The sequence below is a fragment of the Gopherus flavomarginatus genome, chromosome 1 (assembly GCF_025201925.1).
Source record: "Gopherus flavomarginatus isolate rGopFla2 chromosome 1, rGopFla2.mat.asm, whole genome shotgun sequence".
NCBI lineage: Eukaryota > Metazoa > Chordata > Testudines > Testudinidae > Gopherus > Gopherus flavomarginatus.
This window is the reverse complement of record NC_066617.1, coordinates 323,576,614-323,596,082: the sequence shown is the minus strand read 5'-3', so window position 1 is coordinate 323,596,082 and position 19,469 is coordinate 323,576,614. Positions and strand designations below refer to the sequence as shown.

Here is a 19,469-nt window from a genome sequence, read left to right as displayed (position 1 = left end):
AGTTCTCCCTCTCCTCCCCCCCTTGACACTTCTCACTATGGACATATTCCCTCAGAGGGTGCCCATCTCAACAACCTCATGACTCACAGCAAATGGTCACCTGCAGAGGTGACTCTCCACATCAACCTCCTTGAACTCAGAGCAGTCAGGAATGCTTGTGCTTACTTTCTTCCACTGGACAGAGGTACACACATGAAAGTCATGACAGACAACATTGCGTACATGTACTGCATAAATCTTCCAGTGGCTTGCCAGATCATCTGCCCTCTGTGCAAAAGCACTAAAGCTGTGGAATTGGTGCATTTCCCATAATTTTGTAATATCACCAGCCTGTCTACCGGGAGCACAGAACACAACAGCAGGCTGTCTCAGGGTATGGCTACACTTGCAACTTCAAAGCGCTTCCGTGGGAGCGCTCCCGTGGCAGCGCTTTGAAGTGCGAATATGGTCACTGCGCCAGCACTGGGAGAGAGCTCTCCCAGCACTGCAGGTACTCCACCTCCCCGTGGGGACTACCTTACAGCGCTGGGAGCTGCACTCCCAGCGCTGGGACACTGTTTACACTGGCGCTTTACAGCGCTGTAACTTGCTGTTCTCAGGGGGGTGTTTTTTCACTCCCGAGTGAGAAAGTTGCAGCACCGTAAAGCGCCAGTGTAGCCACAGCCTCAGGTGCAAGTTTTCACATGACCACAAGCGGGAAATAAGCCCAGCAGTATTTCACAGCATATTCTGTCAGTGGGGGACACTGATGATAGACTTCTTTGACACTTAACTGAACAAGAAATGCCCATGCTACTGCTCCAGGACAGGTCTTGGCCAGCACTCATTACGGGATGCTCTCCTTCCACGGGATAAGGGTTTTGTATATGGCTTCAACCGTTCCCTCTGCTGTTGAAGGTCCTGTTAAAAATAAAAAGAGAAAAAGCAAAAGACATACTGATTGCTCCCACCTGGTCAAAACAGAGATGGTATCCGTACCTGTCACAGCTGGTGACATGTCCACCGATCCCTCTTGAACTCAGTCCTTACCTTCTGTTGCAGAACAAAGGATGCACTCTCCATCTGAACCTGTGGATACTCCGGCTCAAAGCCTGGCTCCTTCATGGTTCCAACACAGAGAGAGCTCCTGTTCTGGAGGTACAGGAAGTGTTAATAAACAGTAGGAAATCGGCTACCTATCGTAATAAGCTAGAAAAGTGGACCAAGTCTCAAGTTTGGTGCAATTCCAGGCAAATTACCCTGGCATCTGTTACTTTCCTTGCAGTATTAGACTACATACAGACTCTCAATAAGTCAGGGCTCTCTCTCAGTTCACTCAAAGTAAACCTGGCGGCCCTAGTGACTTTGCATCAACAAACAGATTGATACTCAGTTTTCTCACACTTCAAACAAAAAGGTTCCTGAAGGGCACAGCGAACCTCTTTCCCCAATCCATACATCCCATCTCAACATGGGACCTGAACTCAGTTTTAAAGAGCCTGACTGGACTGCCCTTTGAACCTATGGCCACAAACCTATCAATGAAGACTGTATTTCTAGTTGCTCTCACCTCGGCAAGGAGAATAGGGGAGATAACCGAGCTTATGGATGCACCACCCTTTTACAGTCTTCTTTCACAACAAGGTTACTCTGAGGCCACACCCAAAGATCATGTCCAAGGTGACCTCATCTTTTCACATAAACCAACCAATTCACCTCCCAACATTTCATGTTAAGCCTCACCTCAATAACAGAAAGGCCATACTTCACATGCCAGATGTTAAAAGAGCTCTGGCCTTCTACCTGGACAGGATAAAGGCTTTTAGGAAATCTCCTAAGTTTGTTCTTTCCATTGCAAATAGATCTAAAGGCACAGTCATATATCAACCCAAAGGCTCTCCAGATGGGTCTTGAACTGTGTCAAACACTGCTATCACAGTATCCATCCAGGATATGCACACACTCTGCGATTGAGGTCGGTTTCTTCCTCAGTCGCCTCCTCAAGATTGTCCCTATCTTGGCAAGAGAATCTCCGATCCACCATAAATAAGATTCTAACCTCTCTCTTCTCACTTACACTTATACAGCCCCACTTCTTTACGGACAGTATAGGTAAATGGGCCTTGCAGCATGCTCTGAAAGTCGCCAAGTCCAGACTTTGTCATATGTAGGTAGGAACTTGGTTCCAGTCTGAGCGCCACATGGAAAACACTTGGACAGTAGCCACCTTCCATTTAAACCATGCGGCAGATGGCTGAAGAAACTTGGTAGACTGCAACTGGTGAGATATTTCTCAGAGATACAGTTTCTTTGGATAGTTGGCTTCAATGCTTTATTTTTTAGCTTCCAGGTAAATCTTCTACATAGCAACTATACTCCTTTATGCATACAATGTTAGCACACATACAGATGAAATATTTTTGGCTTATTCACCTTGATAATAATACCCTTTAAATTTAAATACTTCTTTAGAAAAGCTTGAGATTTAATTAAAATAAGCTAAACTAAAACAATTTAAGATAAAGCTACCACACCACGCTGTTTTAATATTGTTTTTTATTTGATCTAAATAAAGCATTAAATGTAAAAATACAATATTGCTTAAGTATTTGTGAAAAGAGCACTAGGATACTGCAATATCACAGGACACCAGCTGCTGCAAATAGCTGTTAAAATTCTGATACTAGGGCAAGAACACTGATACTAGGGCAAGAATCTATTTGAAGAGATCTTCAGCTCCACTGAAGTACTGACTGGCAGTAAGTCCCAAAAGTCACCCCTCATAAAACTGCATTTTGGAAATAAGAATATTGAAGGGTCATGCCATCCACATTGATCTAGAATGAAGGCCTACATAAAAATGAAACTAGCAGGGGAAAACCAAGAGTTGGATGAAAGAAAAATATATTGTTTCAGTGGCTGCCATTGCTTTATAGATTCAGGCATAATGCTGCCTCCAGGCTCCAGCTTGATACCCAATATTGCCAAAGGTTTAGTTTTGTTCAGAGGAATCCTTTAGCTCCATGCGACTTGGAAGAAATTTAGAGGGTTAGACAACTTTCATTTACATGCTGTGCATTCAGAAGAAGATTTCTTTCCGACATACCTAAGTATTAATCTGTGGAGTGAGAGAAAATGTCAGTTCACATTGAAGTTTATAAGCCATTGATTTTTACAAGTGCTTTCAAGACATGTCATAGATTCATAGATTCTAGGGTCAGAAGGGACCAGTGTGATCATCTAGTCCGACCCCCTTTAGATTATGTACAACAGACCTTCACAAAATTAAGACTGAGTACTCCAGTCCCACAATTTATCTACCCATTTGGTCTCGCTTTGCTGCAGTTTCAAATATATGGCTTATGTCAGAACCCCTTTCTTAAATCCTCATTTCTGTTTACAATGCCTTCTGCTATACAATACACCATGTGTGATTGCTGTTCGCCTCATCTCTCTGGCCTTCCCCTCCACCACATTCTTAATTCATTTGCTTATTACAACCACTTGTGGCTTGTATTAATTCAGATTGTAAACGCTTAAGGGCTGGGACTGTCTATTATGTGTTTATATAATCTCTAACACAGTTAGGCCCTGATCTTATTCTGGCTTCTGTGCAGTGCTATAATACAAATAATATTTAATATGAATAATTTGAACTTTGTAATAATTTAGCCAGCTTACATATAAAAATCTGACTTGAATTAATTTTGAAAATAAGGTTTTGTGATACTGTCAAATGGCCGAGTAAAATTGAGAGTTCTTAAGCTTATCCTTTCTTTTCACCAACAAATATATTTTTACCACAAGGAAAAGCAAACTTGTCTGGCAAGACTTAGTTTATTCTTTATAAACCAGGGATCAGCAACCTTTCAGCAGCAGTGTGCCGAGTCTTTATTTATTCACTCTAATTTAAGGTTTTGTGTGCCGGTATTACATTTTAACATTTTTAGAAGGTCTCTTTCTATAAGTCTATATTATATAACTAAACTATTGTATGTAAAGTAAACAAGGTTTTCAAAATGTTTAAGAAGCGTCATTTAAAATTAAATTAAAATGCTGATCTTATGCCGCCAGCCTGCTCAGCTTGCTGCCAGCCTGGGGTTCTGTTCACCTAGGCCGGCAGTGGGCTGAGCAGGCCTGCGGCCAGAACCTCAGACCTGGGTGGGGAGATTTCAGGGGTCAGGGCAGAGGGCTAGGGTATGGGGGGTGTAAGGCAGAAGGCTGGGTGTGTGGGGGGTCAAGGGTCAGGGCAGAGGGCGGTGGTGTGGGGGGGTTCAGGGCAGAAGACTGGGTGTGTATTGGGGTGGGGGGGTTCAGGGCAGAAGGCTGGAGGGTGAGGAGGGTGCAGGGCAGAAGGCTGTGTGTGTGAGAGGATTCAAGGGTCAGAGCAGAAGGCTGGGGGGCATGGGGGCTGCAGGGCAGAATGCTGAGTGTGTGGGGGAGTCGGCAGAGAGCTGGGAGCTTGGGGGATGTAGGACAGAAGACTGAGTGTGGGGGGGGGGGGGTTAGGGCAGAGGGCTGGGGTGCTCCCTGCCCTGAACAGCTCAGGGCAGGGGGCTGGAAGGGATATGCCTTGTTCCACTCCCTTCTCCAAGGCTCCCTCCCTTCCTCTCTCTGTCTCCTCTACAGAGCTGCCTGCACACTGCTGCTCTTCCCCCCTCCCCCTCGCTATGGCCATCAGCTGATTGGCACAGGGAAGGAGAGGGGGGTGAGGCAGGAAAGCACCATGCTGGGGGAAGAAATGGGAGAGAGGGGAGCGTGGTTGCCGCAGAACCAAGCTTCTGTCTCCTACCCCTGCAGGGGAGAGTGGTGGGCAGGGGGCTGAGTGAGTCTGGGGACTGCTCAAAATTGGCTCCCGTGCCGTGTTTGGCACGCGTGCCGCAGGTTGCCAACCCCTGTTATAAACCCATAGTACTTAATGCATGTGACTCAATTAGCATACTTGGTTTTTTCTTTTAATTTTTTTCCATTCTATTTTAGTTAGAAGCCACTGTGCACTAGAAAATTCCAGGATCATTCTTCATGCCCTTTTTTTGTTATTGTAGTATTCCATTTATACATGACTTCAAAAAAATTGTTAGTTAACCCCCTTAAAACTCTAAGGTACACGACTAGACAATTTGAGTATGTTCAAAATCTCCAAGTATTCTGTCATGTTGTGTTTATTAAGAAGTATAGTTACAATCTTTTCCTTCCTAATCACCCCAACTTTTAAATACATATTTCATGATAAAGATGGATTTAAAATAGTCTGGTAGCTGTTGCTCCATAAATGTCTGAGAGAAAGATTAAGGCGTTCAATATTTGTCATCTTTCATATATCAGTAATTTTATCCCCTCGTTAATTAGGTCAGTTGTCTACTACAAGTTGCCAGGGGGGAAAGCTTTGCTTGTTACTGCAGTCAACACTAGAGCCCAGGCCCAAGCCAGAGCCTGTGTGAGACCTGAGACTCTTTGAGATCTATTTTTTTTTTTGACAATTAGATGCACAGAAGGCCAAAAGAAATGCTGATTTCCCAAAAATGAGACAGCGTTTTGAAAATCTGCGATGGCTAGCAATAAACTGATTAAGTTTATACAGATTGGGTCAATACGAATTTGCAGAAATAAGTTGAGGAAACTATCTTATACTCTTATGATCTTTGTCAATATAGTATTACTCAGTGTATCAAAAATCCAATCATATTTGGAAAATAGCAAATGCCTGATTAGGGGAGCATGTAAACCAATTACTGGTACTCCTAAAACATTGCAAGATAATTGGTTTGACTCACCAGGTCCCTTTATCTGGCTTCATAGGAGAAGGAATGCTTTAGCCATTATACTGAAATTCCATAAGCCCTAGTACACGTGAGGACATGATGCATATTGTGCTAGCATTCGCTAATACATAGGCATTATGGTAAGGCAAACTGGAACCATATTCTCATGTGAAACTTTTTGAGGAAATCACAAAGGACATTAATTCCCTTGGGGGAAAATGTGCCCAAGTGTATAGGTGTACCCTAAGTAGGTTGTGATTATGCTGTCCTGAATTTGGAAACTAATCCTTTTCATACAGCAAATAACACAAGGTATAGCAGAGATACTATGCAAATCTCTGGATGGGCAGAGATTCCACGAGAAGTATTAATTTACAAGGTTCTAATTTTATTTTTCAGTTACTTACATAATTATTGTGTACAGAAAGCAAAGGCCATTCCAGTTCCTCACTGTTCCACCTGAGCCACTTTTCAGCATGATGAAGAACAATTGTTTCAAACCTGAGGAACTTGTTTCCATGACTCAGATACTTAAATAATCTTGCAGTAATTTAACCCATCTATCTCTGTGCTTGTTTTTCAGTAAACCCGATATGTCTCGTCTGAGGCTGGCTGCTGCTAGTGCTATTGTGAAGCTGGCACAGGAACCTTGTTACCATGAAATCATCACATTAGAACAATACCAGCTGTGTGCATTAGCCGTTAACGTAAGGAAATGGGGTGGAGGAAAGAGAGGAGTGTGTGTATGTGTGTCTGTCTGTCTGTCTGAATCAGCTAATATGTTTGCTAATAATCTATGGCTTCAGGTCACTAAGAATATTCATTTGAAGTGTCATTCTCAATATTCAGATTGCAATTTTAACTTGTCCTCAATTTTAAATTTGTTTCTCATGATCCTGATAATTCAAGTTGTTTTTTTTTTTGTTATGTTGAAATGATGAATACTGCTAGGAACTAAAAGCAATAAAGGAGTGTAGTCTAATAGTAAGAGCAGTGGACCGAGCATTAGAAAATTGGTATTCATTGCAACTAAAAGATTCTTCTAGAATCTATTTGCCATACTTCAGCTAGATAACAAATTTATGTTAACGCTGAAGTAGTAACGTAAGAAAGATACACTGGGGTATGATGATTTTTAGAGAGATCTTTGGTTCTTACGAGCCGTGCAAAGTTCACTTTGTGATATTGACTTGTTTTGAGGTCTGCAGAGAAAATCTCTCACCCTGCAGACCTTAAGGATATATCTACATTGCAGTTAAACAACCGCTGCTGGCCTCCATCAGCTGACTTGGGCTCATGGGACTTGGGCTACAGGGCTGTTTAATTGTAGTGTAAACATTCAGTCTCGAGCTAGAGCATATGATTTCTCAACTCTACCTCCCCTGCTTTTAGTTTTCTAGTCCTTATAGCAGGCCTGCACAGTTCGTAAAGTGGCGAGGGCCATATTACTCCATATTACTCCAGCTGAGGGTCAGAACCCCCTGGCCCTGCCGAAACACCCACCCCAAACACAGGGGTTGCAGGGAGCCGGGGGCTGGGATGGGCAGTGTGATAGGGGTCGGGGAGGGGGAAGGTCCCTGGACCAGGGAAGGGGGCAGCAGTTGGGGCAGGGCAGGTGCCACCCCCCTACACACACACACCTACCTCCCTCCTTCCCTCTGAGGATTTCCTGGCTACCCACAGACAGTTCAACCCCCCCGCTCCCATCACTACAGAGGCCGCCCTGGGACCAACCAGTGCCGTAGCCGCCCTGCCCCCAACCGAAGGGGGGGGGTCTTGGCCCAGTCCCACCCCTCCCCCCCGAGCTGCGGCTCAAGCTCAGGCCGGGTGCCCCTCCCCTCACTTGGCACTTACGGCTCTGCCTTGTGCCCAACGCTTCCCACCTCAGTGGGCCCCAGAAGTGATGCACCTGCTTTAGTCCAGGCAGGGGGAGCAGGAGACAGAGATGTGCGGAATTGGCCGTTAGGGCGGTTGGAGTGTGGCACGCGTGGGGCTGTGAGGTGGGGCTCCCCTCCGGGCAGAGGCGAAACCAGCAGCCCTACTTCGCCGCTTGCCCGTGGGCCGCACAGTGAGCCCATGTGGGCCGCATGTTGTGCAGGCCTGACTTATAGAGTGCTGTGTATGCTCATGGCTCTTCACAGTTAAAATGTAAAGCTCTCTGCCTCTGGGAATTTATAGTCTGAATTGAACATAATATGGCATTACTAGAGCTGCGTGGAGCAGCATCGGATCCTGCTCCCCAGCTGGAGCTCTGGAGCGGGGCAAGCCCCAGACCCTGCTCCCCAGCGGGAGCTCAAGGGCTGGATTAAAATGGCTGGTGGGCCAGATCCATCCCGTGGGGCCATAGTTTGCCCACCACGACCTATCAGGAGGTAGGTGGTGAATGATGTAGGATTTTAAAAGCAAGGAAAAGGAGGTTATACACAATGAAATGAGTGTCAAACCAACAACCAGGAGTTTTCATAGACTGGGGACAATGAGTATCTAGAAGACTGGAGAAACTTTAGTCAAGGAGGAAGATGATTAAGGCATGGACAAATAAATTGTGGCTACTGGCACTGGAAGGAAAAGGGAAACATGAGAAAAGCCATCCTGGTGCATCAAGTCCTGTATCCTGTTTTCAACGCTGTCTTGAGGACTTCAAAATGTGTAGAGGACCAAGTGATAGGCTTTGGTTACATACCAGACACAGGGAAAAGAGGAGAGAAGAGAGTCAAAAACACACATACCCCCACACAACCCCATGGTCATTAAGTCTGTGTAGCAGGGAGAATAGTCAGACCATAGAATGGAGGTAATGGAGAGCGTCGGGGACATAACATTGTGCACTTAGTTTTGGCTATACTGAGCCTGAGAGTGGCGAACCATCCAAGATGAAATATATATATGGGGGGGAGGGGGGTATGCAGGCTGAACAGCAGATGGGCCTGAAGTTGAGATGTATGTTTGAGTCCTCAGCACAAAGTTAATATTTAAAATCTACTAAAGCACTAAAAGGAAAGTAGCAATGGCACTAATTGGAATGAGAACAAACAAAGAATATACAACTAAGGACCTAACTAAAGTTTAATATTCTAATTTTTAAAAAATAGAACAAAAAACCAAGTTGTATATAAAACAAAAATACATCATGGTCTTCATTGCTATAAACCTTGTTCAGGAAGGGGATTTGGGAAGACTTTTTTGGTTAGATATGCAGCAGCATGGCCCCAGTCTATCACTCCAGCTGGGGAGCAGGGTCAGGGGCCACTGCCGGAAGCAGCAGCATGGTCCCACTCCTACATGTAGGGGCAAATGGGGCTCTGCTCTGCACGCTGCCCCTGCCCCAAACACTGCCCCTGCAGCTCCCATTGGCCAGGAACTGCAGCCAATGGGAGCTGCAGGGGCAGTGCCTACGAACGGGGCAGCGTGCAGAGCTGCCTGGCTGTGGTTCTGCTTAGGAGCCAGAGGGGGGACATGGCCGCCATTTCTGGGAGCCACTTGAGGTAAGCGCTTCCCAGAGCCTGCACCCCTAAGCCACACACCCGTCCCCAACGTCCCAACCTCCTGCCCCAGCCCTGATCCTCCTCGATCCTAGCCCGGAGCACCCTCCTGCACTCCAAACCCCTTATTCCCAGCCCCATCCCAGAGCCGCACCCCCAGCTGGCACCTACACCCTTTCCCGCACCCCAAACCCCAGCCCTGATCCCCCTCCCGCCTCCAAACCCTTTGGTCCCAGCCCGCAGCACCCTCCTACACCCCCAAACTCGTCATTCCCACCCCAGAGCCCACACCCACCCAGAGCCCACTCCTGCACCCTGAATTCCTCATTTCTGGCCACACCCCAGAGCACCCACTTCCAACTAGAGCCCTCATCCTCTCCCACATCGCAACCCCAATTTTGTGAGCATTCATGACATACCATACAATTTCTATTCCCAGATGTGGTCCTCGGGCCAAAAAGTTTGCCCACCCCTGTGATAGGCCTTCTGCATTCTTTCCTCACCACTTCCATTCTCTCACTTGCTGTCACCTTTATTTTTCTCACATTCCCACCTCTGTGTCATAGAATCATAGAATATCAGGGTTGGAAGGGACCTCAGAAGGTCATCTAGTCCAACCCCCAACTAAATAAACTGTGCCTTCTGTGCATGTTCTCCTTTGCATAGAATCGTTCTGCAAACTTGTTAACCAAGTCACATTCCTTGCTTTCAGATCTGTCCTAAAAATTCAATTCTGCTTCATTTCCTATAAGATGCGAGTTTAAAAAAGTGGGTGGGATTTAAAAGTTAATGGAACCATCAAAATTCAAAAATGCCTTAGTCAGTAACAACAATCTTACTTTTGTCACTTTTGGCCCCTCTGTCACTTTTTCTCCCCTGCTTTTTTGTCTGTTCAGACCTTCTCATGTAGTGTCCTGTAGAGTGTAAACTCTTTTGAGGCAGGACTGTGGCTTTCATTTTTTCCCCTTAGGCTTCTAATCTACTTCTGAGGTTTGAAAATAATAAATAAACCCCACACTTTACCTTGCCATTTTCCTCCACTTCGGCACTTCCTGCTTTCCTTGCCCTCCCAGCACATCTAACCAATTCTTTTTTTCATTGATAGTCCCTATGTGAATTCCGCTGTGGGTGCACATGTGGTCCACATGCCAGAAACTGGAAGATTCTTGCTGGTAGTTTGTTGGTTCATGCCTGCACTACTCATGCGCCAAACTGAAAGTAGAAGGGGCTGCCTACACCGACTGCCTCTTCAGTTCCTTTCTACAGCCCATGGTCTGAGGTAGAACCTCTTCAATATCTGCAGTGTTTCCTAGTTTCTTCTGTGTTGAACTGTAAATATTTCTGAATATTTTTTTAAATTTTTTTTATAGTTAAATAAGCATAGTTTTTAGTAAATAGGGTCTTGGGGTTCTCCCTCGATATGCCCCTGGCCAGGCTCATATGAGATGACTAGTATGTCCAAGATCCCAAGGTTTAAGAACTGCATTTCCTGCCTTCTGGCCTTTGCAGTCAGTGACAACCACATTAGGTGCCTCAGAGAAGCTCACATCCCCTTGAAGTGCACTATTAGTCAACTCTTCCCAAGCTGAGCCTGTCAAGCCCATGAATGTAGGCTTTGGAAATTCTTGATGAACTGTGCTATATGGTTCCAACTCTGGCCTGGCATATGCTCCTGTACATTAGGCAGAAGCACCAAGAAGCACACCTCCAAGCATGGCGATATCAGACTCTGAGGCCAGTGGGAGTAGAGGTAAGGACTTCTCCAAACAGTGGCATGAGAGAGGAGAAACACTTTCACAAGAAAGAAATCCTTCCCGCCCCCCCCAGGTCCTCATCCAAGAAGAGGGCCTCTTCTCTGCCATCTTCTATGTTGGATGAGACCACTCATCCTGGTGCAGACATGTCAGGAGTGCACAAGGAACGTGGTACAAGTCTCCCAGTTCTGAAGAGCAAGAGCACCTGAAGCTTAACTAACTGCAGGAGCAGGACCATCCTTGGTACCAGTGAGAGAGAGAAAGAAGTGGATGCCTCCTACATGAATGGTACCATTACACCGTGGTAAGACAGGCACAAGGCCAATACTGCCAGTCCTTTGGAAATAAAGGTGTCCGTTCCACCCACTTCCATCTGGGGATAGTTACATCATCCCTAAGGGCATTGCTGTCCTTTTGGACCTGGAATCCCCAATCTTGTCAGAACTGATCATGACAAGGGAAGTCCCCATACTGTTTATCTAATGCATACATGCAAGAGTTAGTTGCTCACTGATGACCTCTACTAGCTGGGGCATAACTATACGTTGGTACTGACAGCATTGCCCTTGGAGTCAGAAGCTGCCTTTTTCTCTGGCAAGTCGGGTGTTAGTGGGAGAGCATATCCACTCCCATTGGGTCATGGGATCAGTCCAGACAGAGGATCTAGAGCTGGAGTGGCCAACCTGAGCCTGAGAAGGAGCCAAAATGTACAAATGTACATTGCCAGAGAGCCACATTGATATGTCAGCAGCTCCCCATCAGCTGCTCCCCCCGCTCCCAGTGCCTCCCACCCACCAGCAGCCCTTCCGATCAGCATCTCCCCCTCCCTCCCCACACCTCCTGATCAGCTGTTTCTTGGCATGCAGGAGGCTCCAGGGGGGAGGGTGGAGAGTGAGGACATGGCAATCTCAGGAAGGGGTGGAGTGGAGGCAGGGCCAATGCCAGAGTCAGGGGTTGAACAGTGATCACCCCCTGGCACATTGGAAAGTTGACGCCTGTAGCTGCAGCCCTGGAGTCAGTGCCTATCAAAGGAGCTGCATATTAACTTCTGAAGAGCCGCATGTGGCTCAAGAGCCATAGGTTGGCAAGCCTGATCTAGGCCTCTTAGACACCATCCCCATTGCATAGGAGAAATAAATCATGCACCTCAAGACTAGTGGTACACTAGTCCCTGGGGACCACCTCAATTTCCTTTTGGCCCCTTGCACTGACCTTTTGGTTTGTGAGACCCGTGCACATTATATCCCAAGTCTTTATGATCCTATCATGAATCCAGAGAGGAGCCTGAATCTCCTCAGGAATTAATGGAGGAAGAGGAAGGACTGGATCCAAGAAAACCACCAGCTCTGTTGGTGTTATCATCATCATCCCCAGACAAAGTGGTTGCACCAGTCTCACCTTCGCCAGCTGATGACTAAAGACAATTTCAAGACCTAAGGAGGATCACAAGCACATTCCGGATCCCTGTAGAGAAAGTATTTTACACTCTTCTTAAACTTCTGGATGTTCCCCAAAGTGTTGGCCCCAGCAAGGTGGCATTTCCAATTAAGGAAACAGTCTTAGAACTGGCCAAGATGGTCTGCAACACCCTGGCCACGTGTAACTCTACTCTTGGGGGAAAAAAATGGAGAGGTACTTCATGCCAGCTACAGGAGCAGAATTTTATTTACACACCCTGCTCTGAATTCATTAGTAATTCAAGCTTCACTGAAAGAGGCAGGCAGTGTCAGCTGAGATCCACTCCTCCTAGTAGAAAAGTTAAACATTTAGACCTCTCAGAGAAAATTTATGTGGAATGGGAAGCTGGTTGAAGTAAAATCCTCTCAGGCACTAATGTCAAAGTGTCACTACATTAATTATACTAAGCTTGAGACTTCACTGATGCACTTCCCTGGAGGATAACCTGCAGTTCAAAGTGCTCATCACAGAGGGCAAACTGCTGGCTAGATCTTCTCTTCAGGCCTCACGTAATACAGTGCATACAGCCTTCCACTGGCTGGTATCTATATTTATAGTCATCTTTCGGGCATTGTGGCCTTATCCTGCAGATTTCCCAAAGAAGTCCAATCCATGATGGAAAATCTGCCCTTTGAGGGAAACAATTTGTTCAGTGAAAAGACAGATGAGTTGTTATATTCCCTAAAGGATTAAAGGGCAGTCCCTCATTCGCTGGCTAACTACACTCCAGAGCCATGGAGAAATACCATACCAGTTTGGAACCATACAAGCAGTGACCAGCTCCTCAACCCTTTTACCATCAAAAAGGTTACAAGCCACCCAGGAAGGGGCAGAGGGTGCAGTGGAGCAAGCATAATGTTCCCACTTCACCCTCCTTCCAACCCCAACCTCCCATTAGAAAGCACTTATGACAAGATCTTTGAGAGCTGCAAATCAGTCCATCTACCAAATCTATCTTTTCAGGAATCCAGCACCCAAATTGGTAGCTGCCTAGCTCATTTTTGCCAAGCTTGGCATCTTTTAATGGCAGAAAAATGAGTGCTGAAGATCATCTATACTGGCAACACTATAGAATTTCTTTGCTTTTCCCCTCCAAACCTTCTTCCCCGTCTCTCTTTAGGGACTTGTCTCAGGAGAGGATTCTCAGTCTTAGAAGAACACTCCCTGCACCATCTGAGAACAATAGAACTGGCCTGAATACAGGGGGAAGGTATTTTACTCAAAATACTTCCTCATCCCCAAAAAGAAAGGAGGATGGAAACTCACCTTAAATCTCATATGGTTGAATGTTTTCATCCAACGATTGAAGTTCAGGATGGTCTCCCTGGCCTCAGTAACTCCCTCACTGAACAATGGCAGTTGTTTCTCAGTTGTTAATTTAAAGGATGCCTACATCCATCTTGCACACAGAAGATTCCTGAGATTCACTGTAGATCATAATCAATACAGAGTGCTCCCCTTCGGCTTTGTGACAGTTGCAGGTTTATTCACAAAAGTGTTGTTGAAAGTGGTAGCCCACTTTTGCCACCGGGACTCATCAGCTTTTTCCCCGTCTCAACAACATGGTACTTAATCTTCTGTGTTGATTGGAACCTAAAGTAAATATTTGAAGAGTCCATTTTAGTTCCAACATATACTATGTATATTTTTATCAGGATGATTCTGGACTCTCAATGCCAGAAATTACCTACTTCAGGACAGACTAGTCCATAAAGGATCTAGTCACTCAACTTCAGCTGAGTCAGCTGAGTCCATAGACATCAGTTTGCAAGTGTGTAGAGTGCCTTATCTGTCTAAGACATATGGTTTTAGTTACTTATGTGATATCCTTCATGAGACTTCACCATCGATGTCTGCAGCCTTGGTTAAGGGCAGTCTGTATGCTGAGCAAACACATTCTAGACAAATTAGTCTTGCTCCCCCCAAGAGTGCGAGCTTCCCTCTCATGGTGGGAGAAAAAGGAGGCTGTGTGTGCTTGTGGGAGCCCTTTGTACCTCCTCCACCTGCAAAGAGACTGATCATAGATGCTGCTTTGGTAGTATGGAAAGCCTACCTAGATGAACATGTAGCCCAAGTTACATGAACCGCTCTCCCACAAGAGTCCCAATTGTACATAAATCTCCTGGAGCTATAGCAGTTCACAAGGCCTACAGATGATTTCTTCTGTTCATTCGAATCCTGAATGTCCAAGTCAAATCAAACAATGTGACAGCAGTGTTCTACATCAACAAACAAGGGGAAGCAAAGTGCACCCATCTTTGTATACAAGTAGTCAGTCTTTGGAACTGATATATTTATCACCAGATGGTCATCTCAGCAATGCATCTAACAGGGATATATAAGTTATCAGACAGCCTCAGCAGGCACTTGCCTGGGACCACGAATGGGAAAAACGCAATTTGGTGGTTCAGAATGTACTTAAACATTGGAGGTCCCCGTCTTGGGTCTTGTTTGCATTTCAGGAGAACAAGAAGTGTCCAACCTTCTGTTCCAGGGGATCTCAAGGTCAGGGCTATAGAGGAGACACATGTCTGGTTCTATTGTCAGGGCAACTAACATAAGCCTTCCCACCTATTCCACTTTTACCTTAGATTTTAAGAGAGAACAAGCAAGAGGGAGCATTGGTGATCCTAATTTGTTCCCAGGTGGCATAGACAATTCTGGTTTCCCATCATTCTCCAGATGTGAGCATATTCATGCATCTATATCCAGCTCTTCCCAGACCTGTTGATCCAAGACAAAGGCAAGATCAGTCATTCCAGTCCTGCATCCATACACCTAAATGCCCGATATTCATTCGTATGGGCAACAAACCTAGAAAAGACATGCTCAGAAGCAGTTCAATCAGTCTATAACAGTTGTAGGGAAGGAGTCCACAAAAAAATGCTACGTGGCAAAGGTTTTGTATCTGGTGTCAACATCATTGGGTAACACCAGAGGATTCTGACATCCCTGTCATCTTGGAATATCTCCTCTCCTTAAAGTCATTGGTCTATTTCTTGGCTCCCTACGGATGCACTTAGTTGCTATCAGCATCTGTCACTGTGCAGTTGACAACCACTTAATCTTCACCCATCCTGTTATAGTACGTTTTCTAAAGGGCTTATCGTTAGAACCTTTCTTACGATACCGAAATTTTACCCTGATTCAGGACCTCAGTTGAGTCTTCTCAGCATTAACAAAGACTTCCTTTGAACCCTTACCCAAATGTTCCTTTGCCCACCTATCAGTAAAGCTTGTCTTTCTGATGCCCATTTTTTTCGCCAGAAGAGTAGGTGAGTTGGAGGTCCTTAAGACTGATCTGCCTTGCACAGTCTTCCATAGGGGCAGTGTCTCCTTGAGATTACACCCAAATTTCACCCCCAAGATGATCTCAGAATTCCATCTAAGTCAGATTATTTTTTTTGCCAGTGTTCTTCCCAAAGCCGCAAGCCTCCAGTGAGGAGAAGTGGCATCACTCTGGGTGTCCATCAACCCTTGACATTCTATCTGAAAAGGAATAAGTCCTTTAGGAAATCACCTAGATTGTTTGTTTTTATCCTTTTGGAACTTGTAAGTGATTCATCCCAAAGCCTATCCAAATGGATTTCAGATTGCATCATACTCTGTTACAAGTTAACGGCAACCACTCTCCCATGAGGGGTAAGGGACCACTTGACTACAACACAGACTGCATCAGTAGCCTTGCTCCAAGAGTTTCCTTTCCTGGAAATTTGTAAAGTGGCAACATGGAGCTCTGTTCACACTTTCACAAGACATTATGCCCTGGTGCAGACTTGTACAGCTGATGCAGCTTTTGGCAGAGCAGTCCTCCAATTAGTGGTAGAGCAGAGATCCTTGCATGCTTTTCCTCAATGAATACTGCTTGTGAATCACGCATGGTATAATACACATAGGGGCCCTCACTCAGAGAAAGAAAGATTGCTTGTCTTTAAGAACTCCAGTTACTGTAAGGTGTGTGGTCCCTTCCACTAAACGCCCTCTTTTCCCTTTGATGCAGAGCATTGTCTAAGGTTTTCCATGGTAGAAAGGTACTGGAGAGGCGGTTGGTCCACACTGTCTCTTATGCCCTTGGTTTGGAGCATAAGGAGGATGAGGCACAGGTGCACTCCAACAGATGCTACTTGCAAGAATCTCCTGGTGTCAGACGTGGGACGCATGCATTCCTGCAGTCTAATACAGATAGGTACCACACATCTTGAAGAACTCTAGTTACTGTAAAGTAAATAACCTTTCTTTCTGTGCCTGGTGCTAGAGCAGCTAATATAGTTCAATGACTTGTGTTTCCAAGAGGTCCTATTGTGGATGCTCAATGGAACAGCAATCTGTATTGCCTAGGTGGAATAAAAAGCTATACCTGGGTGTCAAATATTTCAGTTCAGACTTTCTACACACGTTTAGAGTAACCCTTTGGTATTGGCCTCCATTTCTTAATGTTAGACATTCAGTCCCACCCCTCTTTAATTCTCATTCTCTTCTTAGTGGCATCAGTTGATTCTGGTCACAGGTTAGGATGCCAGCTGACAAAGCCACAGCCCAATGGTGTTTCATAGATTAATTTGCAGGGAATATTCTAAAAGTGGAAAGATAATTTTTTACCCTTTTGTTTTGGTCTACTTTCTGATCTATGGTCTTTCTCCTAGCAGTACTTCAGACACTCACTGTGCTCCTGTGCTGGTTGGGTATATTTTTGAAACTGTACCATGTTATAATAACTTGGTCAAATTATTGGTGTGCTCTCTGCATTTGGTATTCTAATTACGCACCTTTTGTTGTCTATTGCTGAATTAATTTTGCACTGTTTAACAGATAATATATGACTTTTCATGTTACAGTTCTAATAATTGGAACTACATTATCGTATAGTGAATTTTCAGGAGCCAGGACTAAAGGGGAGGATATCTTTTGCCATTATAAAAATATTTGTAAACTTTTGTTGGACATCTCTTGACTAAGCAGGAGAGGTAGAAAGCTTAAGTTAAGCAGAGAGATGGAGTTTGTCAGGTGCTTTTCGGTGGCCTGAAAATCTATTTTGATTTTACCACTTTACAGTTCCACATTGTTTTATTGTTTGTTTTATCTATCAATAAAGGCTTTATTACTTCATTATTCTTTATTTTAGGTCCTGATTCAGCAAGGTACTTAAACGTGCTCAAGTTTAAGTTTGCAAGCAGTCCCTTTGAAGTCAATGGGAGGGAATGCTCGTGTGCTTAAAAGTTAGGCACATGCTTCTCAAGTGGGCCTTAAAAGGGCTTCAAGGTTGGACCTAAACCTATACTTGAACGTTCTTCTTGTTCGATAGGGGATTTTCTGTCCTTCAGGATACATTCAGTTGAATCCTAGTGAGTTTCTGTTGGGGGGACGAAGAGATCTTCCTTTTCTACAGAATAGGGAGAATTTTATGGCTGCAAGGGGGTGGATTGGTTTTTTTTCATACATACCATCATTCATTTTTGTGTGTAACTTCTAAAAGTCTGTATTATACGTAAAAATGCTGAGTTTTTTGTATATTGTACTTTTTTTTTTGCAGGATGAGTGTTACCAAGTTAGACAAATATTTGCTCAGAAACTCCACAAAGGCCTTTCCAGACTACGGCTCCCTCTGGAATATATGGCCATTTGTGCACTGTGTGCAAAAGATCCAGTGAAGGAAAGAAGAGCACATGCTAGGCAGTGCCTTGTGAAAAACATCAATGTGAGAAGAGAATATCTGAAGCAGCATGCAGCAGTGAGTGGTAAGAAAAAAAATAGAAGTAATTCTCAGCAAATGCAAATACAAGTCTGCTACCTTGTAGGCAGACCCTGAGTAGGCTGTAAAAATATTGATTGATTTTTCAGTAAATAAAAAGTAACTCTAAATTTGTAATAAATTTCATGTAAGAAATATCTCAGCTAATGAAATGTTATGCACATTTTACAACTAATTTTGCGTAACAAGTTGTTAAAATAGAGTATACTGTTACAAAATGAAGTATTAGAACCTTTTTATTGAGAGATGTTTGCTCAAAGTTAAACCTGTAAATTAAAATTCAAGAGCTAATGTAAAGGTATACTACAGCATTATGAACAAAGTGTTCATTTTAGTTCAGATTTAGTTTAGATTTTAGTTCATTGGTTAACAGGAAACAAGATTCATGGTTTAAAAGCACATGGTGTCAAATTTGTCTGGCCCTTGTGCTGTTGTGTTCCAGAGCCTCCCCTCTAACCCTCTGTGTGTCCTAACAATTGAAGTCTCCAGCACTAAGGGAATTACAGGGACTGGTCCTTCCCCCATACACCGTGGCAGTTTAGTGCTTAATATCATTACAGAGAGAGACTAATTCAGGTTGTATCTAGTTTTCAATTGTAATTCCAGTTTTGGCCCATATGCCTAATTTCACCAGAAATTTTCACATGAAAATGGCCATAATAATCTGTTTCCAATGTACGACCTTTTTAGAAATTTTAAGGCAACTTGGATAATTTTAGATTTATTTAAAATAATTTTTTTTAAAAGTTTCCCTTTGATTCTTTGATTTGTCCTGTGACAAGCCAAGTCTTTTTGGCTTGGCCTAAGATTGGCTAAATCTATTTTTCTGTGTGTTTCAGTGGCAACTGGTATATTAGACTAATTTAGGCAAATTTGGTGGATTAATAATTTATTATATACAGTGGTCATGAAAAATATGAGTCCTATGTAGGTATTGTAAACTCTACATTGGGCATAGGGTTGCAGATTATTCTCTTTGAGTTCTGTAGACTTCAGAGTGGGAATTAGTAACAGATGGATTCCTGCACAACAGCAATCACTGGAATGTTTTATAAACATAACTTTAGAAACCTAAAGAAATTCTAAGACCAGTATATTTAAGGCCATGAAAATATGTATCAGTAATGTCAGAGGAAAATGTTAAAATAAGTCTGTGGTTAATAAAAGCTAATCCGTTAAGAAATTAGAAAATGCAAAGCAAGATTATAATTTAAAAAAATGTACTAGTATGTAAATCAATATCAAGCTCAACTAAACAGCCTTTGTTGGGCCAATATCTCCACCA

At 44.1% G+C, this 19,469-nt stretch overlaps 2 protein-coding genes across 4 annotated transcripts in view; one reads left to right on the top strand and one right to left on the bottom strand.

Moving 5' to 3' along the window:
- N4BP2L2 (NEDD4 binding protein 2 like 2) overlaps window positions 1-19,469 on the bottom strand; it is a 479,674-nt gene that overhangs the window by 338,448 nt on the left and 121,757 nt on the right. The gene's annotated exons all lie outside the window — the stretch shown is intronic.
- Window positions 1-19,469, top strand: part of PDS5B (PDS5 cohesin associated factor B) — a 265,724-nt gene that overhangs the window by 202,496 nt on the left and 43,759 nt on the right. For all 3 annotated transcript variants that reach the window (XM_050937113.1, XM_050937114.1, XM_050937115.1), the window contains 2 exons: window positions 6,325-6,448; window positions 17,966-18,170. In XM_050937113.1, coding sequence (XP_050793070.1) covers window positions 6,325-6,448; window positions 17,966-18,170 — 329 coding nt within the window. The remainder of the gene's footprint in view (window positions 1-6,324; window positions 6,449-17,965; window positions 18,171-19,469) is intronic.